We start from the raw sequence: 26,238 nt of genomic DNA, 5'->3' as shown, positions 1-26,238 counted from the left end.
TTATAGCAAATAGAAATATGTACATTCTGAATATGTCTGTGATCAACTCAATCAACTTGTACAACTAATTTACATACTTTCGAGGCGTGTGACAAAGATGTGTTTTTGGGAATTACAAAGCAGTCCTATGCTGGCTATTGGAAACATGTATCTAAATCATTTAAGGGCAAAATAAAGTGTATGCAAACATTGAGAAATTGGGTCAAGGGTCAAATGTTGTACTTCCGGTCATTTTTTCGTAAAATGTTTCATTAGAGCAAATAATTATATAATATACATTCTGAATAAATCAGTGAAAAATCAAATCTCTGACTAGTGGTTTTTAAAATATGGTAACCCTGTAGATTCACCCTAATTTGCATATTTAAGCTAATTTGCATATCACCAGGATGAGTGACAGAGGTGTGATGCTCACATTTTGATCTCCTCATATGTGACCGTTTAAAAAAAAAATATCAGATTTTCACTCAAATAGGTTTTGTAATATCAAATATGCATAACACGCCGTTATACGTTATCCCATTTCAATTATATATTATACAGTGACCATTGTGTTATTTATGCTTCTATTGGACAAGAAAAAAAATATCTCTAAACATAATTTTAAAGTAAGTAAGAACTACAAACAATTTAATAAGAATGAATTTAAACTTGATATGGAAAATGAAAATATCAACACATTATGAAGAAATCGATAAATACTTGAAAGCTTTTAAAATAAATTTCTTAAAATTGCGATTAAACATGCACCTCTTAATAAAAAAAAATTACTACACCAACTAAAATTAACATGAATTGCATGTGATAGTTAATCAAATGTTTAAGATGTGAAATGTATTGATCCCAAATGATATATTAAAATAAAATGTATGTATATGATGCTGTCGCATGCAAATGTAAAAAAACAAACAAAATAAATGTTAGTAACAATAAATAGATGTTGGTTTTAACGTATCATAAACCATTATCGTCATTTTTTATTATCACAATAAACAAAATAAATATCACAATAGCACCCTCGTAAGCTTACCTTTTTTGGGATGATGATATTACCAGTATTTAAATGTAAATGTAGCTATAGTCGTCGAGCTTAACGGGAAACTGAATTCGGCTTAAAGCTTCTACAGCCCCATGTAATGGCAGTCATCAGTGTGCTACAGTAACCACACTCCTACTCTTTTCGAATAATTTACCAAGTTCTTTAACGTGCGCGGGACCAACGGCTTTACGTCTCATCCATCGAAAGACAAGACATTGAGAGTAAAGCAACAATTAATATGACACATAGGCTTCAACCAATGTCTCTGTAATGATCTTATAAAAATTAAAGCCCACAAAGAATACTAAAAATAAATAGAAGTATTGGTCCTCTTTCCTTCAGAATTTGTTAATGGTTTTTACGGAATCCAGTGTATTTATTATTTTTTTGTATTATGTATCAAATTTTAGGTTTTTCTGAAAGTTGAATTGAATTGAAAGAGAAATTTCGCCATCACCATTATCAACTTTTTGAAAGAGCTCAATTAATGGTATCTACTATTTTTTTACCGTTTCATTATATTCCTAAATGTTATACAAAATATTTTGAATTCTCGAACAAACATAAACAACAACTAAAACTGCTTACCAATACAATTGTGTAATGTAATATATTTTATTATAGTGACAGACTACTGTATAATATATGCTCGTTATACTTAAACTCGTTAGTAATTTGTTAAACTGCATCCTCAATACTATATTTGTAAGTGAAACTGTGTACAACACATACTTAACTATTATTTTCAACTAAATATTGTTTCAATTTTTAAAACCTACAATAAGGTTACATTATATACGTTATAGCAATGGAAATTACTACAAAGCTGCAGTATATACCATTAATAATAAGCCTTTGCTTCGGACATGCTTCTGAATATTAGAACTCGCACGAACAAATTTAGGTTCAACCAAGATCGTTTGTAATAAAAAAAACAAACAAATGACTACAAATATGCATAGACCTATTACAAAATCCGTGTGGATGTTTTGTGACCACTACATATTTTTTCCAAATCCACACTACATTATAGGAGAGTACAATACAGTTTCGTTTCGAGTTGATAGAAAGACAAAAGAAGATTATTGTGCGCATGCGTATACACAATTCAGTTCCTTATAATGTTCGTCTTTCGTCTAACTTTCTGAAACGAAAGCTCGGCATCGGAAAAGAGAAGGAACTTATTAAAGATATATAAATATTTTTAAATCATGTAATTTTGCTTTAAAATGGTGAGGTGTTAGGTTTCAAACGAGGCATACGCATTCTTATCCGTTTCCTCTTTCTCCCTCAGTTCATTGTCTGTGGTTGAATCATCTGAAGCTTTCGGATGCTTTAATTGTTTCCAATAATATATTGATAACAGTACAAGAAGAATCATTGTAATTGCAAACAATACTGATAGGAAAGCAATGGTAATTTTATAGGATAAAGAGTCGGTTGTTTTTGACTGTTCTGTTGCTTCATTCACTAGAGTTTGAGGCGCTTCTGAAACAGCCACTGCAATTAAACAAAAACACGGTAATATTATTATCTAAGTTAAGTTATGGAATTTTTATTGAACACAGATAGCAAACTAAAACAAATGTTAAAAGTACAAACGTCCATCTTTAATTATGCCAAACAAAAAACACGGTTTGTGGAAAATTTATCTACAATGTAAAACATTTTAGAAATATAAGCGTCTCTATTATATAAAAATACAGACCTGTGGTACATTTTCCATTTTCTATCATGACATCATCAAGCGCCATAAAACCGGTTCGTAATCGTCCGACAACGCCTTCAAACACGACCTAAAAATTTAGATATAAAAACAGATAATAAACATCTTTTACCAAGCAATAAAAACGTAATAGATCGTTTTTTATTGAGTGCCTTCTACAGCCTTTCTTCATAACATATGCTTCTTGTAAAATATGCTGTTTATACCTTTTATTGAATTTATTATTTTGAGTTTCTTCTTCTCCTTCCATTTATTTCTCTTTTTAACATAGTAAATGATAGTCAAAGTAAATATTACCGTAAATGTTTCTTCTTGGGGTAATATGTTGACTCTGTGTCTACGCCATGTTGACTGATGTCTTCTGGGTAACGCATAAACCATGCCTATTTTTCCAGATGATGACTTGGTGTAGATATCAATAACAAAATCACCAGTACTGACATACGAATAGTGTAGACAGTTGTACAAACCAGCGGAGATATCTGGTGATGTCAATACAACTCGCTGGCCTGTTTTTAACTCTGCTGCTTTCGCAAATATATAGGAGCTTTGATCTGGAAAAAATAAATATAGATATGTTTACTGGGCGTGTGAACTTGCACTTAAACTGTTAATTTAAACTTCATGGAATGGTTAAACGTACTCTGTTGTGTTTTTTAATGTGGATTGTTGTTGTCAATTGTACAGTTTTAAACAAAATGGAACGATTTTTGCTGTAAACACAATTGGGTAGAATTTGAATTCGTATAACCGTATTATAAGGAGAAGTAGGCTATATAAAAGATTGGAAAGTCGGCAACTTATCTTATTTTATAAACTACAATACTACTAAATTTCTCATCTAAACAAACTCCCCGAAACTCATTAGTATATTACTATTGTCACAGTTTAATGCAAGATATTCTATAAATATTAGTACAGTGTCACCGCCGCATAATATCATGTACACACACTCACTTAGTTAAGGTAGGTAATTGTACAGTATCATATAACATAATAAATATTTGTGTGTTAGTACTAGTACAGTACCATCCAGAAAACCTCATACCCGACTAAATTTGAACAAAACCCGATTAATTATAACGATATGACTGTACTATATAGAAGTAATATACAGTACAAATTGGCAATATGTAAGAAATGTTTCATTACTTTGAGAGAGAACAACATGTGTATCATTTGAAATGGTTTGGTTTCCATTAATGGATGATGCATTAAAAAAGGTCCAGTCCAACACATTTTCTCTATCATCTCCACTGCCATCTTCATTGGTGTTTTCTTCAAATCCACATCTCGTTACACCATTCTCAAAGTCGCAGCTAGTTTCGTTAACTGGGGGACTTTCTGGCGGAGGATCACATGACATGATGACAACTTTGACGTCATCAATCGCAATATCTCCTTCATATCCGTAGCCAACTATGCCTTTAAAATGTACCTGTATTAAAAGGTAAAGAGTAAAACATGCATAATTATTATTTTTCTCATGAAATAATTTAGTATAATTCATAAACTGAAATATGCAATTACAGGCATGGCACCACAGACATATGGGCAAATAGTAATCGAAACAAGCTATCCATTTCTTATTTACCTAATAATCTTATTCTTACATTTGAATATGTTCCACCGATACTCTATAATATTATTTTGACTAACCTTCATTGAGTGGTCAATTATCTCTTTAGAACCATTCTTAAAATATCTTTTTACGTTCAGTGGAAGAATTGCTTTTCTCCAGTGATCACCTTGCTCTCCATTTTTCGACCACAGTAACTTCTTTTCACTAAGTGCCGGCGTTATCCTGTACACTTCTAGACTACTTACTGAATTTCCATGCATGTGATACCAAAAATGAAGACATTTAGAGTCAACAGAGGCAGGTAGAAGTGGACTAGATAATTCCGCAGAGTCAAATGGTATTCGTGGAGGTGACGTTTCGATGTACATATAGTTCCCTATTTGAAAGATAAAAAATATATGTAAAAAGCTAATGTTTTACCAAGGGTGTCACGAAACCTAAGACCACGAAAGCTAAGACCCCCTAAGACCTAAGATCACGAAAGCTAAGACCCAACACCTAAGATTACAAATACTAAGATATACTACAGCTTAAAAACAATACTTGTTTATCCATACATAATTTTAAACACAGTAGGTTTAATTTATTACCATAAATATAATTTAATACTACCGCAAAACATAGATAAACTCACATTATTTTCGCCCGTTGAGTAAATGTATATTTTTTCTTTACAACAAACAAACTTGACGGGTTGTTTGTTGGTATATATTTACTCCATTGTGTTGGTTCAGAGGATGTTTTTCTTACGCACCTGCCTTTCTTGTATTTTGACTCCAAATTTGTTGACTAACTTTATCCTGAACACCACACTTTAAAATTAGGACTTATAAGTACTTTCAGAAGGAGAAACACATAATAACAAATAAATAAATCCTTTAAATTGATGATTTTACAGATGTGTTTCTTTGTATACTGTAATGTAACTCCTCGAGCTCAGCTCCCCATGCTCAATGTTTTTGCTTCTATGGAGCGCCAAAAGAGCAACAATAATAGTACAAGTATAAAAACAGAAAGAAAACAAAAAAAAAAAACGTATCATGATTTTTAAATTAAAATTTATTTTGCCAGTATTTATTTCTTCGTACTTGCATGATTATACTATTATCATTACAATTTTAATTTTACATTGTTCCATCCACACTGTAGATGGACTCCACAGAGTTTTCAGCCCTCTATATAATTTTTGCTCTTTTGACGTTCCATAGAAACAAAAACATTGAACATGGGGTAGGCCTACTGTACTGTAGTAGGCTAGTCATTTTGTGTGCGAGAAAAACGTCTGTAAAACCATCAATTTAAAAATGTATTTGTTACTTTTTATGTGATTCTTTTTCATGAAAGTGCCAATTCTAAGGTGTGGTATTCAGAATAAATGTTTGGAGTTAAAATACAAGGCAGGTGCGAAAGATAAATATTTGTAATCTTAGGTCTGGGTCTTAGCTTTCGTGATCTTAGGTCTTAGGGGTCTTAGCTTTCGTGGTCTTAGGTTTCGTGACACCCGTTTTACCAATCATTCACCTGTATTTCAGTCCACAACAATAATTCATTATTATCAAGTTGGTCTACTTTTGAGAATATGGGCTAGAAGATGTTAGCTGCAATATGGATATGAAAAGAGTATTGCAGTAGTAGAGGTAAAGTACATTAGCATGTTCGTTATAGATACCAAATATAGGTTTTTTTTTTGTATTAGAATTAACATTTGAAATACCTTCTTTTTCGTCATTCAATATGTATGTGTGGTCATTACTTGGTCCAGTTTTCTTTGTTTTTGTTTTACCTCCATGACGAGTCCAATTACATTTTGCCGTGCGTACATTTTTGTATCTGCAACTGTTTTCACTTTCAAAGTCACAATCAATAGTTGAAGTCCATTTCGGTTCAGGAACTGAAACGAGAACGATGTTTAGATTTATATACATAACTCATTTATATTTTTAGTAGTAGTATTAGTCATGATGTTCAAGGAAAGGGATACATTTATTATTACTGCGTTACTTATGGTAGTTTGCATAGAGACAAAACTAACATACCTTTAATACATTTATTATGCAAAAGGATGACGTCGTCGATGGCGATATCTGCATGCTTTCCACCTCCGGATCTTGGTTCGAATACAATCTGGTAATATACAACTATTGATTAGGTTTGTCATACATATTCGTTTTTAAGTTCAGTCAACTTAAATATAGATGTAGAACAAATTAGTTGAACATTTGTTATCTATTATTTCGCAAAGAAATATGAATAATTATTATTATTATTATAATTATAGCCTTACAGATTTCAAGATGGGAGCTTTCGCAAGAGCTCGTAAACGCTAACTTCAACGCTATTTTCCAACATACAACGCGCAAGCTCTGCTCACGTTGTAAACAAACCAATCTGAGCCGAGCTCAAGAATTTCAAAAAACTTTAGTTATGTGCGTCGAAAACCGTATTTCTGAAAAATAGCGTCAATGAAAAACGTTAACCGAAGAAGGTTTATCTTATGTACTTCTAACAGTACGTCTATCCTTACCGAGTAGTTTCCTTTAGTTTGTTCGATGTCCATTTGAACGAGGTTCCACTGGTTACCTTTCTTGCCTATTGAAGACCAGATTGGATCAACAGGGAAGCGCTTAATTGACTCATCATCGACGTAAACGTTGAGACTCGATATTGCATTTGAATTCAGATAATAATAAAACTGGAAGCAGCGTTTATTAGCAGTCATCTCTACTACTGGTGTACGAAGAAAATTTCGTTCGGTTGGCGGTTGGGTATGTCGAAACGAAATGAAATAGTAATGACCTGAAAATAAATATTTATAGGAACTGATTAAAACAGAATCACAGTTATGTAAATGAACTATAGCAGTTCTACAACACATAGGTTTTTTTGCATGTATGTATAAATTTCATCATTGCTCTTTTATGGGAAAATATGGTTACTTACCTGATGGCGTCCCATACGTATTGTCAATATTTGGTAGCCTCTTATGTGTATGAGTTTCTTTGTCTGATAGTTGCCAACCGTTAAGCAATGATGTATTGGTAGAAAAGGCGCAATCCTTCTCAAAACTGCAGTCTATTTTATCCATAACTTCAGGTACTGAAAGAAGACATTTAACAAGATCAAAATTATATATAATTGTTCTTGGATAATCAATAAGATTACGTAAACAAACTAATAATAACATTTCAGTGTATCGGTTGTGTTGTAGTATGATATTATTGCTGTAGAGCTGTGAAGAACTTACTTGGACAGTGTCCTTTACTGATCATGACGTCGTCTATTGCCACAAATCCGTTGATCGCATGACCTATTTTGGCTTCAAACATAATCTATAAAATTTAAATGCTATGTTGATCACCAAAATACAGATTTGAAGAAACCAATGTTGCAGAATACATTATGAGTTGTATGTGAACACGACACATTAAGGGAAATTATGCTTCTAATAACTATAAGAGTGTTTCGTCTAAGGATTTATGCTATCTACTGACCCCTTTTAAAAAATTAAGTTTTCATGTTATTAGCCACTAGTCATTCGGAGTATTCTAGATTGTTACACGTCAGTAACTAACAGCCGAGCAATCTGTCGGCGAGTAATGATCAACAACCAACACTATGTATGTAATAACCATTTCTTACAAACACGGGTTAATGAAAAATACACAATAATTTTATACTGATAATAGGCATAACCTATTTCCAGTATACTCACTGAGAACTGTTCATCTGGCGTTGTTGTCTCCAACTCTAGAGTGTATTTTGCCCACAATGGCGCCATTTGCCTGGTCAGGGAAGATATCAACGTTTTAGACGTTGTATGATGTACAAAATTGATGTTCAAACCAAAATCCTCTTTGATTATGTATAACATTTGTAGACAATATCGTTTGGCGTATTTAAATTCAGGAGTTATAATCGCTACATTTTTGTTTTCCTCATGAATGTCAGCATATAAAAATGAATTGACACCTATGAAGAAAAATATGTTTATTTATATTCTGTAAATACAAATGAAAGAAAGCTAAGAAAGCAAATTGTTGGAGGCTGTCAGTATTTTTTTTTTAATGTCTTAAAATACCTAAAAGTGATTTAGAGCAAGGCCTAATTACTGTGAGTATCATCATTATTTCTACTAGGTCTAAATCGCATTACTCGAATCCAAAAATATAATTTTTTTAAATATATGGATTTTTCAATTATTCCATTTCTTTTCTTTTTTTTTTTTCCTTTTCTTTCCCTTTCCTCACACTTAATTTCATTTTATTTTTTTTAGTTTGCCACACATACATAGTATCTAAAGTTGAACCTTAAATCCTACCTTTCGAAATCTTTATTGATGTCTCACTGGCTGTCCCCGAGGTTTTATCTTGATATTTCCAAGGATGCCACATATAATTTGGTACATAATCTCTGTAGTTACATTTATTAGAAGGATGCTCTTTAAATGTGCAATACGAATGTGTAATCGCAGGTTCAGGTGAATTACATGCATTAGGAAGAAGTTTAATATCATCAAGAGCAATGTCTCCTTTATATCCGGCCCCACGAGCTGACGACGCTTGAAATGTAAACTGTAAACAAATAATACTATTCATATTAGCTGATAATATTTTGCATTTAATCTAATTAACTGAGAAAGAAAAAAGAAAGAAATTAGGACAGTGTTATTACACGTCGTACAGTATATATCCCATGAATGATTTTTCAGTCGAAATAATTTCTAAATAAACACTTTTAAGCGTTTTATAAATAAGGCAATACTATCAAAATAGAGTATTTACCTTGATCAGTTCATCGAACACTGCATTATTGTTGAGATCAATAGTGCCAAGCGACCATTCTGAGGTGGGTGTACTAGTTTTATACCATAGATGCATGTCTGATAAGCGATATTTACCTCGAACCGTCAAACTACCTATGTCCTCGCCGTACATGTGATACCAAAACTTAAGGCACATTGGACCATTTATATGTCTAATATACGGTGTGCTGATAGAGGTGACTCCGCCTGCTCTTCTTCCAAGCGATGCTTCAACGTATATATAATGTCCTTCAACAAGTACAAATAATGTATGATTTATAATTAATTGGAGTGCAATATCGTACGCTTTGAACATGTCTAAGGCGCCATCTATATCTTCACACAATACCGGTTCCAAATTAGCCTACTAGTACTACGGCAAGTAGGTGTTACAACCGCTAATGTAGAAAACGCCAGCTAATGTCGAAACAACCGTTAATGTAGAACAATCCAATGTAGTAAAACCTCCAGCTTATGTAGAAACACCAACAGCTTATGTAGTAAATAAAAATCAACACCAGCTAATGTAGAAACAGTCAACAGCTTATGTAGTAACGAAAATTGCCTCCCAGCTTATGTAGTTACTATCGCCAGCTAATGTAGAAAATGTTATATATTTTACAAAAATGTCTATAATTCATGTGCAAGCATCGATCTTTACTTAGCTATCAGTCTTTCCACCTCTCGTAAGCGACCACCTCTTTTAACGACCACACCTCTCGTAAATGACCACCTCTTTTAAGGGACCACGATCTCTTTCTCTCTATTAAAGGACCGCTTCTCATAATCGACTATCTCCCGTCACAACGACCTCTGGTAAGTGACCACCTCTGTTGAACGTCCACCGTTTCTATTATTAAGGGACCACTGCTTATAATAGACCACCTCTCGTAAGTGATCACCTCTATTGAACGACCACCGTCTCTTTTAAGGGACCATTTATCATAATCGACCACCTCTCGGAAGTGGTCAATGATAAGAAGCGGTCCCTTAACAGAGACACTGGTCGTCGCAATAGAGGTGGTCACTTTCGAGAGGTCATTGTGATGGAAGATGGTCGATTATGAGAAGCAGTCCCTTAATAGAGGTGGTGGTCCTTTATAAGAGGTCACTTACAAGAGGTGGGGTCGTTAAGAGAGGTGGTCCTTTAAAAGAGTCGTCACTGACGATTATGAGAAGCGGTCCTTTAATAGAGAGAAAGAGGTCATGGTCCCTTAAAAGAGGTGGTCATTTACGAAAGGTGTGGTCCTTAAGAGAGGTGGTCGCTTACGAGAGGTGGTCGGTTATGAGAAGTGGTCCCTTATGAGAGGAGGTAATCCCTTACGAGAGGTGGTCGATTATGAGAAGCGGTCCCTTAACAGAGATGGTTGCTTACGATGTGTGGTCGTTTTAGAAAGTTGGTTGCTTACGAGAGGTGGAAAAACTGATAGCTAAGTAAAGATCGATGCACTGGCATATAAATGAGACATTTTTGTAAAATATATATAACATTTTCTACATTAGCTGTTGGTGTTTCTACATAAGCTGGAGGTTTTACTACATAAGCGGTGGATTGTTCTACATTAACGGTTGTTTCGACATTAGCTGGCGTTTTCTACATTAACGGTTGTAACAGGCCTACTAGGCTACCTTGGCCTAATGAATATTTTAAGAAATTAACGGTTACTGGGTAATTGTACTAAAAAAATGTTATTTATTATAATAAGTAATAGAGGAACCATTGATAAAGTTGTATTATTTTAATTATAAAAAGAATAAATCAATAAGTGTACACTCAGAATGTTGTTCATAGTAAAGAAATAATCTTATAAATTGTTTCAAGACTTTTCACGACTAAAGATTGTATAGGATAATTGGAGTAATACTAATTATAGAAGAATTCATGGCAGTTAACAGTAACTGTATGTTGGAGTAGCAAACTAATGCTACTTTTGACCTAGACTAAGAAGTCTCACCTTCTGCTTTGTTAAAAGTATGATCGTTATCTGGCCCTGTACCAAGTGAAGGTGTCGGGCCTTGGAATCTTCTCCACCTGTTACCTCGTTGAATGTAACCACACATTTCACCTCCTTCGAAATCACAGTCAATGGTTGATTTAAATGGTTCAGGTTTAACTAAATTTATATAAACAATACAAATACTATATAGTAAAGATATATTAGTAAAGATGTACGCACAATCCTTAAAACTACATAAAGTAAATCATTATAAATGTGTATGTTTTATAGGCCTACTACTATTTTGTAAACATAAATACCTGCTGAACACTTCTGGTCATAGAAAACTACGTCATCAATACCAAACATCCTAATATAGGGACGTCCATACATGGATTCAAAAACCACCTATTTGTAAATACATAATAATATAGTATTATCTATAAATGAAGCTGTTTAAATGTACAATAATGTTTCCAATGGGTAGTAAAGCTGAACTTGGAACACATACATTTGTTTAGTTATACAAAAGACATTATTTTTCCGGTATCGTAGACAATTCATGGAATTAATTTTAGGTTAAAAATACGGCGTCACATTTTATGTATCACAAAATGTGTCCGAAATACTGAAGATATTGTAGATACAGTCCCGAGAAAGACAAGCCCGTTAATATTTTTTGTCTATACTTTTGACTATTATTCATCATACTCACGGTAAAATTGTCATTTGTTGGCGGTAAATCAATTTGTATCTTTTTCCAGTGGTCTGTTTTGTATTCATTGGTTATCCAAATTGGGTCAATTAACAACTGCTTGTCACCAGCGGCCTGATCCATAATATAGATACTTAGGGGTCTACCTTTACACCAATAATAGTCAGTACACATGTAATAGAACATCAAGCAGTTGGAAACGCTTGTGCTGTGTATGTATGGAGTACGAAAACGAACACCATTATAGTTGATCTTGTTTAATCCCAAATAATGTCCTAAAATTAAATAATAATTATCATTATAATACGAATTTATTTCTGTCACCATCTATATTAACGTATATGTACCCCAGATGAACATTAGGAAGCATTCCAGTTGCAACGACCAACGATCAAACTACGTCATGTTAATTAATTAACTAATTTTTTAATTTTTGCGCATGCGGAGATATTGGAACGTGTGTCTTCGCTCCTCACCTCGATACAGATGAGTCCAGGTCTAGGCATTATGTGTGAAGACACAACGACTAACTGTCGCAAATCAAAAGCTCTCTAATATCATCGTAATGTTAAGCTATAAAATCTCCATCAACAAAGTAAAAGTAACATAAACAATTCAGTGTCACAAAAAAAGAATACTATCACCGCTGCAAAACCATAATAAATGTGATCACCATCAACATCAGTATAATCAGCATCAATAGAACCAGCATCAGAATCACCATTAGTAGAAGTAGCAGCAAAATCACCATCTGTGCCACTATCAGTAGAAACAGCATCAAAATCACCATTTGTGCCACTATCAGTAGAAACAACATCAAAATCACCATCAGTGCCACTATCAGTAGAAACAGCATCAAAATCAACATCAATGCCATTATTTAGTGGAAGCAGAAACAAAGTCGAAAGTCGCCATTAGTGCCACCATCATTAGAAGCAGAAGCAACATCACCATCAGTGTCATTTTAGTGAAAGCAGAAGCAAAGTCACCATTAGTGACACCGTCATTAGAAACAGAAAAAAATCACCGTCAATAAAAACAGAAGCGAAGCCATCATTAGTGCCACCATCATTAGAAGCAGAAGCAAAATTACCATCTGCAGTGTCATCATTTAGTGGAAGCAGAAGCAAAGTCACCATTAGTGACACCGTCATTAGAAACAGAAAAAAAATCACCGTCAATAAAAGCAGAAGCGAAGCCATCATTAGTGCCACCAGCATTAGACTTCGAACTTACATTTATGTAATTTGAGGGAAAATATCATTGAAAAAAGTCGCCATTCACACCACGGGCAGGCACATGTTATACGTTAAAACTATACATTTAGACTATATATCAACATTTGTAAACATTCATTTATGCCTGTTCGTTGTGACACTGACAAAATTGTATGATTTTTATGCTATCTTACCTTCAGGTCCAACAGTACGGTCATACGCTGACATAATTTGCCACGACGACTCCATCCCATCATAGGAACCATATCCACACGTATCGTTCTCAAATGTACAACCAGCATCGTCTATGTTTTTCACTTGCCAAGTTCGTTCGGTTGGCAGTGGCTCTGTTGGAGTGGGTGTCGTGTAATCTTTAAGTGAAAAATCATATTGTATTGCATTAGAATACACACAGTTTCAAAATCGATTGAATTACGGTGAACTTGTTCATGAACACGTTATAAAGATACAGTATTTTAACAGCGCAAGATAAAATAAACTTACGTATTGGACAAATTCCACTAAGAACATCAACGTCATCAAAGCAGAAGGCACCTTGACTTGGATTGCTTCCACGAATTGCTTCAAAGATCAGTCGAAAAGGATCATCTGTATTGGTTAGTTGAAAACTACCTCTATGCCACGATGATCGCTGATCACCCCGGACATTCCACATTAACGCTTTCTTGTTATTTTGTTCTGCGAACACTTTTAATTTACCAACATTTGAACCAGATACGTAGTACCAGAATAAGACACAGTAGTCATCTGCAGTTGTATTCTGAATTGGTGATATGATTCTAGCTCTGTGGCCTGATAATCGTGGAGTTGTATTTGGGTTTACACACAAATAATGCCCTAATTAATATTTAAAAAAAGATAAAGAAATAGACATTTTAAACTATTTATGATTACTTCAGCCTCTAGAGTATTTTATCTATGCACTGGTGCTGTATGTGGCACCAGTACTCAAACAGAAATTACCAAAATGTCATTACATTATGTAACAGGTTATTCCAAAAGATAATATCTGAGATTCTGAGAAATGCCGAATTAGATTTGTTGTTGAATGCAGGAGAGTTTGATTATTTTCTTATAAAAGTCTTTTGTAAAGCTATTTTTCTACCAAAAGTGATTTACCATAGTCAAACCCAAATGTATGGTCTTCATCTGGTCCATCTCCTGACATCCCATCGTCTGCCTGTTGTCGTATCCAATCGACATCAACAGTAGGGTCAGTTTGATAACCACAAAGGTTGTCTTCAAAGTTGCATGATATGTCAGGATTGAGGGAATCTGAAATATGATTATATTCAACAGTGATCTTATATACACGTTTCCTTAAGCATTGTTTGCAATAAAATTACATGTCACATGTATACACATTCGACACTCATGTGTGTTGTGCTCGAAATATATATTTGTTGGTTATTGCAATTATGTTTGATGTATTTTAAAACGAAATTATTAAAGATTCTATTATATATCTATAAATATTTTCAGTAGATAATAAATAAATCAAAGTATTTAGGCAGTAAAAATTCTAACTGGTATATCATACAGTATATTTATTGCTTACATGTTCCGGAACACTTTTCATCTGTTATTACAACGTCATCAATTGACATTGATGTTGAGTGACGTCGATCAGCTTCAATAACAATCTAAAAGTAATAAAATAAATAGTACAATTCGCATTCATTGGAGTATATTGTTAGGTCACGATATGTGGTGTTGAAATTATTTTGTGCGTACAATTGACAAAAACAGTACATTTAAGTTTTATTTTTGTATCTATGAATGACATGGTCATAAATGTAATTATCTATCGATTTAATAAACAAGCTTTCTGAATAATTTTTTTTTTTCAAAAAATGTTTACCTTAAAATCTGTATCACTCGTTAAATCCAATTCAATTGGTCGCCAGACATTTCCCAAATCACCAGTGACCTTCCAGATTGGTTCACCAAAGTGGGTCTCGTTGTATGTTTGATATACACGAATTGTTCCATCCGCAGCATATGTCTTTTGCTTATACATTTTGTACCAGAAAGTTAAGCACTTTGGGCCACCCTCGAATACTGATGTATATTCTTTAGTTAGAAGCCTTGCAGTTCCGTAATTATACACAGACATAAAGAATCCTGTGAACAACAAGTATCATGCCATACTATTAATCTTTTTGATGTAAGTGAATACTATTTTTACAAAAAGATTAAGTATATATATTTCATTCTTAATTATATTTTGTAGTAATTTATCTTTTTCATCTGCTCATCTTTGGAATGAGCTATCAAAAAGGCAACATCAATTGATATTTTTGTTAGTCTTAAGCAACTTATTAGGCGCTACTATTATTATTATTATCTGTTACAGAATAAAAAAATAAAGAGGAGAAAATTAAACGGTAGGACTGCAAGTAAAGCGTGGTTCCCACTAGCGACGCAACGCAAGGACGTAACGCAACGCAAATGAATTGACCAATCACAAGCGATGGCTTACTCGCTTGTGATTGCTAACTGTCTATAACTTCGTTTGTCATTGGTTAAAACGCTTGCGTTGCGTTTACGTCCTTGCGTTACGTTCTAGTGGGAACCAAGCTTTAGTAATGTTCACAAATTGATAATTATAATGTGATTACGTACCTGAACTATTACCGTAAGTATGATCTACAGACCCTGCAGAATCCCCTGACCATCTTATCCAACGAGCAGACGCCGTCTTGTCTTTTTTTATGGTGCACATGTCCTCTTCAAAACTGCAATCTATGTCTTTAAAACAATTTACAATTGACAAATTACACACTAAAGCAGAAAGTATCAACAGAAGAAGAAACACTGTGTTCATCTTGACTTTCTTTATCTCTTATGTCTAATACTTCAAAATAAATTAAGTATTGTGTGGTTTTTGTTTGTTATATCCCCTTTATACTTCAAACCCGGTAGTATAATATTATTTCAGTCCTCCCTGGAAGTGCCTCAACATCCAATAATAACGACAATACACAGTGACCTTCGGGTTATAATACCGCGTTGAAACTTTGATCATTTCCTATGTTGGATTACAGGCAAACTTATTTCTATTGTTCTGAAAACAATTTTACTTTTTTTTTCAGACAGATTTCTGTTTCATAAGTGACACCAGTATTAGACCTACATCCCGGTGTCTCTTATCTTTTTCTTTATCCTTTATCAATGGTTCCGTTCGATCAGGAGTTCTTATTATAGCGGTAGTTTTTAGTCGGGTGCAACGCGACTCTACAGGTCACTATGTCAGTCGGTCAGTCGGTCGGTCGGTTGGTCGGTAAACACTAACTTGATCACGCTACTGCAGCCATGTATATGGCCTTGTTCCTGGTTAATACTGGTATGAAATGTTATATGGAGAAACACTGCATTGTAGGAAATTGCGTTGCATTTGAAATATTTCGTATGTACATTAATGTAACATTGCGCATTTTCATCTTCTATCAATGAATTTCAGATCCTAACAGTTTGGAGGCGGGAGGGGGGGGGGGTGTTGCAGGCCTACTTTAGACAGGCCTAACCCATATTACATTTATAAATGTTATAAATATTAATATTAGATTAATATATTTTTGGGGTATGACTTAATAGTGATTCGAAGGCCTTTGATACAATTGATCACGATATTTTATTATATAAGTTACATAATTTTGGAATCCATGGACCTGTATATAATTTATTCAAACCACAAGCAATGCACTAAATTTAAACAAACCCTTTCTGATTTTCTTCCTATTATTTGTGGAGTCCCTCAAGGTTTCCTGCTTGGGCCTCTATTATTTTTATTGTACATAAATGATATCCATAATGCCTCAAATATGTATTCGTTTCTGTTGTATGCTGATGACACAACACTAATTTATAGATTCCCTTTTTAAAATATCAACCGAAAATTTTAACATACTTTTCTGCAAACAAACTTTCTGTTAATCTAAAGAAGTGCTGTTTTATGGTGTTCAAAAATTCACAAATACCACTAAATACCAGTACTTTCAAACTAAAAAATTAAAGATCAATTAATACCTATTGTTGAGAAAACTAAATTTCTTGGTGTTTATCTAGACAGCAAACTAAATTGGAAACACCAGATTACTCAAGTCGAAAACCAAATATCCAAAACAAACGGTTATTGATCCAAAAGAAAACCGTAAGATACATTGCAAATTCTCCTCCCTTATCCCATTCCAATCCTTTATTTTTCTCAATTGGTCTTTTTAAAATTCAGGATATTAACCATCTTCAACAAAGTGTTTTCTTTATTCATGGCTAAACTTGATCCTGCCATCACACTTTGATGATTTATTTAGTTTCAATCTTAATTTTTATAACCACAAAACCCGGAGCGCAAATCAAATACGTATTCCTTTTTTTTTAAACTACTTCTTTTAAAAATAGCATTAAGTTCACTGGTCCTAAACTCTAGGATAACGTACCAGTTAATATAAAAAGTGCTTTGTCTAAGAAGAGTTTTTCTTTTAAATTGAAACGGCACCTCTTTTCTAGTTATGTGTAATTATCCTTTCACTCATTGTAGTTTTGATATTTAGTCTTTTCGGTACCCTGAAACTAAAAGTCTTAATTACTGTTTTTGTCCTGAATAATAATAAAACAAATCTTGCTGTAGTAACGGTACAGAGAGGTACTATTGGTGAAAAGATACACCCTTCATCCGGGTTCAATGTTTATATAATTTCTAATCACAATTCAACAACTTGGGAACCACTATCATATCGTTTCCTTATCCTCAATATGTGTCGTATAGTTTGAACGTTCCAATAGGTCTAAAGTGATTTGTAGAAACCGGAATGGTGGATGTAGTACTACAGTCATGGAGGAAATAGCTACAATGTATTTATGTATAATCTTAATCAATCAAATCAGTTTTTATTTAAATTTCCATTTTACTTTTGGGTTTATATAGTTATTTGTTATTTTTATATATTTTTTTTCTTGTTTCTTTTTATTCTATTAATATGTTTTAACCGTCATTATGAATACTTGTTCTATTAAATCACTGTATATCATATTTATCTACGCTCATTCAACTCATTGTGTAATTTTTTTACATACAGACCACATCCAAACATGAGGTCTTGTTAACACATAATGCATTGCCTTAATTCCCTTAGTCTTCCAATCTAGACTGTACAATCACTATCAGCATTACTATTGCTAACTTTAACCTTCTTACAATTGCATAAAAAAGGTTTAGCTTTTTCTTTTCTTAATCAGGTTTAAAGTATAAATCTTTACGTAAAGATCCAAGGGATGGTACATTTCCTATCATCATCGTTAAACAAAACACGAACCAGTGAAAACACAATGTTATCGGTGGTTTAGAATGATACTTTAATTTTTTTATTGTAATGTAAGTTTAATTGTCTTATAATTAGGATGAGAATGTGTTGACTTGATGGAGATCATGAATGATTACAACAACGACGGGTAGTGAGTTGGGTTAGGTATTACTCTTTTATTTGAATACATGCATTTTACATCTTGAACAAATGCAATCTTTATTAGGCAAATTATATTCTTTTCTTGTTATTTTACTGGAACGGAGTGGTGAGTGCATCGATGATGAAATACAGATAAAACAAAATTAAAGTAATAATAACAAACAAATAATAAAAGCATCAACAGTACTATATTTAATTGGGGCATGACTATAATTGGACAAATTTCTACGTCAGCCATACATTTAAGTTATTTACTTCTTATACATTGGTTTAGTTTGAGATTAATATTAATATTAATATTGGGGTTTTATAACACGCGAAGAGGATGCTATAATTAGGCAGTTTGGGCAACCTCCGTAACCGTATACGTACGACCTATCTATATATAAATTTACGTAAGGGCGAAATTCGGTAAATCGCGCGTTATTTCTATAATGCTTACTCGATGGTATATAAAGTTGGTTAGAATCGCGGTTACTGATTTTAACCACTTGATGTAACCCTGTTTACTAATTAAATTGGGTTAGATAATTAGTTATTGACAATTAAAACGAATTTAGGTTCAACGATTTGCCCCAAATATGGGTGTTTTCCGATCGTGGTATACACTGTCTAATGGATGTCCTCTTGAAAAATACCTTCACACAAGAATACTAGGATGCTTCGCATTTTCCTATCTCCTCCTACGATAATTGTTTTTAATAGCTGAAACCCAGTTGAACAGCTCGGGTACAGTATCATAATGTTGAAGACAGGCCGATTTTCTAAAAAAACTATTTTGATAGATTTAATATCCTAATTCCCAGGGTGCTAATTTTACATAAATCATCGTGTCTATTTATTCGTTTCTGTAAACGACAATGTTTGCTCTTCAACTAATCTATCATCTGTATTTGTATTATCTGAGCCTTTTGGCTGCTTTACAAATTTCCAACGATAGAGCGATAACAGAACAAGAAGAATCATTACGATTGCAAAGAACACAGATAGACAGACAATGGCAGTCAACTGAGACGACGATTCAGTTACTTCTGGCCGCACTGTTGTTTTCTTTTTTTCAGGTCTTCCTGAATCAGAAAAATGAAAAATAAAGCATAATAAAAACAGGTGCATAACAGTACCTTTTTTTTCCCTTTGTTTTAAATTTATATATAGCATCATAACCACCAAGCCACAATTCCACTCCTTCATTGCAACGTTAAGTATTTTTTCTTTGGCCATTTATTCAATCGCATTTCATTTACAATAATTGTTTCTCATTCATCAAAATAGAATACATTTTATTTATAAATAAGGTAAACAATTAAATAAGTTTAAAATTGAATTATAAAATAAGATAGGAAAGTATGCGTTTGTGTCAAGGGTTTGATAAAACAAAAGAAACCAATAAAAATTAACTAATTCAAAAGTTATAGTTGCCATAGTATGAAAATAAATGTAATATTGATATATCAATTCTCCATTTCTCTCTATTATTATGTATCACAAGTAATGGATAAAATATTTTCTTTTAAATATGAAACATTTACGTTTCACATTTAAAAAAATAAAGTTAATAATTATAGTAGAAAGACTAACCTGTATCACATTTTCCATTTTGAATTATGATATCATCAAGAGCCATAAAACTGGTTCGTTCTCGACCGACCATGCCCTCAAACACAACCTAACATTTAAGTTAAACATACTTTCAACTTTTAAACAACCAATGAACTCTATACTGTATATTATATTTTAAATATTGGTTGTTTTTTTTTTAGATATGTACTGTAGAAAATGCAATGTATATTTTATAGTTATTTTATTGATATTTTAAACCGTACTTTTAGAAAAGATTGTAATTCTAAATGTTACTGAAAGTTCCGAACGAAATAAAAGTGGGTCGCCTCACGAAAGAGAAAAACTAATTTTAATTTACCGTAAAAGTTTCAGACTGAGTAAACAAGCTAACACTTTGTTTACTCCATGTTGACTGGTGTATGCTGGGTAACACGTGGACCAACTCCAGTCCTCCAGATGATGACTTTGTGTAGATATTAATAATAGAATCACCAGTACTGACATACGAATAGTGTAGACAGTAATGCAAACCAGCCGAGATATCTGGTGATGTTAATACAACACGCTGACCTGTTTGTAATTCTGATGCTTTGGCAAATATGTAGGAACTTTGATCTAGAAAAAAAATATACACAGTTTAGTTAAATAAATAATATTTATTAACAATATCATTGTTGATGTTTACTGTTGAATATATAGCATATTACAAGGTAATCCAAATCCTCAAATTGATTTACAGTACTATTAACATGCGGTAACATTTGATAATTTGTAGATTAGACTGTTCTGACTCATTATCATAAAATAAAAAGAAGACTCAATCAGACTGAAACGTCATAGTAACAGTTGTGAAATGGAAAATACTAATTCAAGAAAGTTTAGTACATTACTTTGAGACAATACAACATTAATATCATCATTTGACTTAGTTTGGTTTCCATCAACAAATGAAGCATTAAAGAAGGTCCAATCCCGAATATTTTCGTCAATACTGATGTTCACTTCAAATCCGCAATCTTTCATTCCAAACTCGAAGTCGCAGATAGTTTCATTAACTGATTGAGTAGAGTCACATGACATAGAAACGACTTTAATGTCATCAATTGCAATGTCACCTTCATAACCATAGCCAACTATGCCTTTAAAATGTACCTGCAAAATCATAACAATCTGTCCTTAACTCTATGATAGTTGAAATGTGTGTAGGCTACTTTGTGATTTGATTAATTATTCCAATAATTGATTGTTAAAATATGAAAGATCTGATTGTTAAAAATACAGAATAATCTTATAACTTTTTATAAGGTAATATGTAACTGTTAAAAACACGTACTAGCTAGGCCTATATTATTGTACTGTAAATTGAACTATTAATTTGCCTAACCTTTATTGAATGGCCCATTATCTCTCTAAAACCGCTATCGTATCTTTTTGTATTCAGTGGTACAATTGCCTTATTCCAGTGTTCGCCTTGATCTCCAGTTTTTGTCCACAACAACGTTATTTCAGCAAGTGCTGGTGTTACTCTGTACACCTCCAAACTACCTACTGACTTTCCATTCATGTGATACCAAAAATGTAAACATTTGGCGTCAGCAAATGGATGTAGCACTGGGCTAGACAATTCTGCAGCGTCAAGTGGTATCCGTGGATGTGACGTTTCAATGTACATATAGTTACCTAAAAGTTACATAATATACGTCAAATGCATGATCACTTTGGCTTACATATCCATTTTACCACATGAATCCAGATTAAAATGTGATAGCAGACTGGTAATATAGGTCTATTTTTTGTTTTAAAAAAAAGATCCTAATTCCAAACAATTATTAATTTTTAACAGTATAGTTGAATTGAAATTACCTTCTTTTTTACTCATATATGTGTGGTCTTGTATTGGGCCAGTGTTCGTTGTTTTTGTTTTTCCTCTAATTTGCGTCCAATTAAATTGTGCTGCTTTTTCATGTTTATACCCACATATGTTTTCACTTTCAAAGTCACAATCAATAGTAGAAGTCCATTTTGGTTCAGTAACTACAATAACAGCAATATTATTATGTACATATTTTACATGCAATAATAATAATGGCGTATAACAATACAATCGATTTAAGATATGAATGGGTTTAAGAAAAAAGCGTGTGAATTAATATTGTGTTACTACCTTTAAAACTATTGTTTAATTCGAACGTGAAAACATGTATTGAATGTTGGTATACTACCTTTACTACATGTATTGTTCCAAAGGACGACATCATCAATTGCAATATCAACGTGACGTTCTCCATCGGATCTTGGTTCAAATACAACCTAACGAATAACAAAAATGTACAGTTCTTATAATTCTATGCCAGTGCCTCAGTTAAAATATTTTTCATAATGTATAGTTTTCCTGCAACAAACAACAATCAACATCGATCTGTATGAGAGTTAGTTTAGAAAGTATGGAGGGAACACTGTTGTGCTGATTAGAACAAGACAATCTAACAACAGGAAGGCTGAGCTCCGGAGAATAAACCGATGCAGATCATGAGGAACGGGGAAGACATCCCCCCACCCCCGTATATTTTTATTGATTTTTCCCCTCACTTTTCAACAGCAAAATCATTAAATTGTTGAAATAAAATAGAAAGTAAGACTCCTATGACATGCATGACGTATCGTATACAATTTCAGAAATTATAGTATCTAAGAAGAAAAGATCATATATAACCAGTGGTGCATCAGTAGCAGTGCCTAAAAAGTGCGTAACCTGAAATAATTGTATTCCTCCGGGCGAAAATTGTATGTAATCAGAAATCAATTGAAACTACCTATACATTACTTTTTAAAAAAAAGCCGGGCTTCCAGGGGCGATCAAGGCCCTTGCTCGCAAAGTATTTCATTTTGATACACCCCTCTCTCCCTCCCCCTCTATTAAAAACGGATCTGTGCCGTTGTGGCTGTGACATGGTTAGTTCGACGTCCCTTAACAGACATCGCGCCGCGGAGAATATGTACATTGTACACTACAGTACTGTTGGTATTTGTCGCAGCCAGACATAAAATAACAGGACTGTTCCTATATCGGCAAGGTGAGATTAGAGTCCTGTTGTTTGATTGCCTTAGAAATATAATACTTACCGAATAGTTCCCTTTAGGATGTCCAATGTCTACTTGAACGCGATTCCACTGGTTGCCTTTCTTGCCTATAGAATTCCATATAGGGTCCGAAGGAAAGCGCTCAATTGATGCATCATCGATGTAAACATTAAGAGCCGATATAGCGTTTGAATTCATATAAAAATAAAACTGTAAGCAGCGTTTATTCGTAGTCATCTCTACTACTGGTGCACGAAGAAAATTTCTTTCGGTTTGTGGTTGAGTATGTCGAAATGAGATAAAATAGTAATGACCTGAAACCAGGAAATATAACGTATTAGTATGTATCGAATGGTAAGTTACGAAAAATCTAGCAAATCTGTAAAGCTCTATCTATACTATCAAACGTTATGTTCCAAAACAAAATGTGATGTGCCTATATATGGACACGATGACGTCATATCACTACCTTATTTGGACACATCAAACTTTTTTTGCCGAACGAGTTTGGTAGTGTTGACAGGGCTTTAAATACTGAATCTCATTTTTAGCATTGCTGGATTGAGTCAAACGTTTCACTTGCACAGCTTTTATCATTCATTATTGCTTTCCTTCTTTTAGAATCGTGACATGCATTCGTAGGTAAGTAGGCCTATTACTAAACTCCAAACTGCACAGCTACCATGAAAGAACAATATGACTTACCTGAAGGTGTTCCATACGTATTGTCAATATTTGGTAGCATTCTATGTTGGTGGGTCTCTTTATTTGATAATTGCCATCCATTAGCCAGCGATATATTGGTAGAAAACTCACAATCTTTTTCAAAATTACAGTCAATATTATCCACGACCGGTACTTATATTGAAAAAGAATATAAATAAACAATACCCTTAAGTTATTACATTATTCATCTGGAATATTAATTCAGGTAATGTGGCAACCACACTAACTTGTTAGTATCTCGTACAGTGATGTTTACAAAGTAGGCCTACTTACTTGGACAGTGTCCTTTGCTGATCATGACGTCATCTATTGCCACAAATCCGTTGATCGCATGGCCTATTTTGGCTTCAAACATAATCTAGACAAATAAATAAAATTATAGTCAAGAAAATACTATTCAATTTGTGGTTCAGTTACAAAACTATACATGCTATATAATAATATTCATTATCTATCAATAACATAGGTAATGGAAATTATAACAATAATAATATAATAGTACTATACTAATGAACGATTCGAAACCCAAGGGTTTAAAGGCATTTGAAACACATTACTTTAATTAACAGGTCCAAACATGTTAACCTTCTTTCCATTCAGTTTCACTTCTAAAGAAACATGTATTTCCCCATTTTGCCTACTATAAGTATCATCCATGGACGTACACATGTTTATGCCGGCCATGCCATTCAGCTACACTATACTTACCGAGAACTGTTCATCTGGTTTTACTGGCTCAAACTCTAGTGAATATTTAGTCCACGACGGTGCCATTTGCCGCTTAAGAGAAGTCATTAACGTTTGTGTAGACGAATAATTAACATGAATCTTCAAACTAAAATCTTCTTTAATTATATAAAACAATTGTAGACAATACCGTTCGGCGTACTCAAAGTTAGGAGATCCAATCGCTACATGTTTGTTTTCTTGGTCAATGTCAGCATATAAGAAGGAATTAACACCTAAAAAAGATCAAGTGTATATAAATAGTTTACTTGTCTGTTGTATATAGTAAATATTTGAGTATATTTTTGTTTGGATGTGTTTGTGGCCAGTTTAAATCAAAATCTTCCCAAGCTTGGCCATAATATGACCTATGACACAAAATCGCGTCGAGTTTGGGTAGGGTCAAAGGTCAAGGTTAGAAAATACTATTTCTTATTATTTACCTCCGTCATTTTTTTTATGAATCTCGCCAAACTCTACCTCTATGATCTATGATTCATCATCTATGAGTAGTTTAGTTTTGAGAAAGGGTCAAAGGTCAAGGTCACAATCCACAAAATACTATTTATTAACTTTATATATTGTTTACAGGTACAAGTTTACATATTCATCTGACATAACGATATCAAGATAAAAAGACACTGTACCTTTAGAAATACCGATTGATGTTTTACTGCCTATATGCCATGATGCATATTGATGTTTCCATGGATACCACGTATGATTTGGGAGATAATACCTGTAGTTACATTTGTTGGGCTGACTATTGAATTGGCAATGTGAATATGTAATTGCAGGTTTTGGTGGATTGCATACATTATCAACAAGTGTAATATCATCAAGAGCAACATCCCCTTTATGTCCACCAGAAATAAACGCTGAAAACTCAAACTGCAATCAGAAAATGCAATGGTATCAAATTACTTTATTATATTAGCCCACAGTGATAAAAAAGTTTTGCATAATTAGGGAGCGAAAGAAGTGAAAATCAACAAATGTTGTTTCTACAATTATAAATTACATAATATTTTCATATAATACAATAGCCATGGCATTTCTTTCAATAATACAGTTCCGTTGAGATTTACAGTATAAATGCATACTTTAATTCAAAGTTACTTATAACGTTAGATATAGATAACATACCTGTAGGTGGTCATCGTACATTGTTATCTCGTTTTGAAGATCAACCGTACCAAGTGTCCAGCCAGAAGTACGAGTTGTCTTAGTCCATAGAACCCTAGTTACATAACTGAAAAATGTCCTGAATGTATATCGAATTGTCAAACTGCCAATGTTCTCTCCTTGCATGTGATACCAAAATCGAAGACACATTGGTCCATCGGCATGTCTGAAAATTGGAGTGCTGATTTTACTGTATTCTCCTGTTCTGTCTTGCTCCGATGCTTCGACGTATATGTAATGTCCTTAATCCAATTAAAGATTACTTTCATTTTTGTGTATTGCCAAATACTCGAATATTATACACATCATAATTGTTAATATATATCACGGATAGATAGTATCTATCCGAAGTATCATAGGAATATTTGGTAATACAGCATCTGTTTTATATCATATGTGGTGCCATGGTGCCTGTAACATGTAAGATTTAAGTGTTACGTTACTAGACCTACTATGT

General features: G+C 33.4%; 2 protein-coding genes across 2 annotated transcripts; both read right to left on the bottom strand.

Moving 5' to 3' along the window:
- Positions 1-1,973: 1,973 nt before the first annotated feature.
- Positions 1,974-15,833, bottom strand: LOC140062935 (MAM and LDL-receptor class A domain-containing protein 1-like). The gene is made up of 22 exons (XM_072109327.1): positions 15,664-15,833; positions 14,900-15,162; positions 14,597-14,681; positions 14,158-14,313; positions 13,522-13,875; positions 13,212-13,388; positions 11,801-12,075; positions 11,406-11,493; positions 11,104-11,262; positions 9,129-9,397; positions 8,666-8,918; positions 8,060-8,316; positions 7,592-7,676; positions 7,288-7,443; positions 6,872-7,143; positions 6,384-6,471; positions 6,062-6,238; positions 4,425-4,723; positions 3,918-4,203; positions 3,063-3,319; positions 2,748-2,835; positions 1,974-2,539 (listed from the first exon to the last, which is right to left on the bottom strand). The coding sequence occupies exons 1-22, from the start codon at positions 15,761-15,763 to the stop codon at positions 2,280-2,282; spliced, it is 4,404 nt and encodes a 1,467-aa protein (XP_071965428.1). The 5' UTR covers positions 15,764-15,833; the 3' UTR covers positions 1,974-2,279.
- Positions 15,834-18,426: 2,593 nt separating this feature from the next.
- Positions 18,427-25,952, bottom strand: LOC140062939 (MAM and LDL-receptor class A domain-containing protein 1-like). The gene is made up of 13 exons (XM_072109331.1): positions 25,743-25,952; positions 25,244-25,487; positions 24,579-24,832; positions 24,144-24,228; positions 23,850-24,002; positions 23,187-23,458; positions 22,286-22,373; positions 21,927-22,097; positions 21,448-21,743; positions 20,954-21,215; positions 20,422-20,678; positions 20,082-20,169; positions 18,427-19,570 (listed from the first exon to the last, which is right to left on the bottom strand). The coding sequence occupies exons 1-13, from the start codon at positions 25,929-25,931 to the stop codon at positions 19,338-19,340; spliced, it is 2,592 nt and encodes an 863-aa protein (XP_071965432.1). The 5' UTR covers positions 25,932-25,952; the 3' UTR covers positions 18,427-19,337.
- Between the last annotated feature and the right edge of the window lie 286 nt (positions 25,953-26,238).

The sequence above is a fragment of the Antedon mediterranea genome, chromosome 11 (genome assembly GCF_964355755.1).
Source record: "Antedon mediterranea chromosome 11, ecAntMedi1.1, whole genome shotgun sequence".
Lineage (NCBI taxonomy): Eukaryota > Metazoa > Echinodermata > Crinoidea > Comatulida > Antedonidae > Antedon > Antedon mediterranea.
The sequence above is the reverse complement of the archived record's forward strand: the minus strand, read 5'-3'. Positions and strand labels throughout refer to the sequence as shown.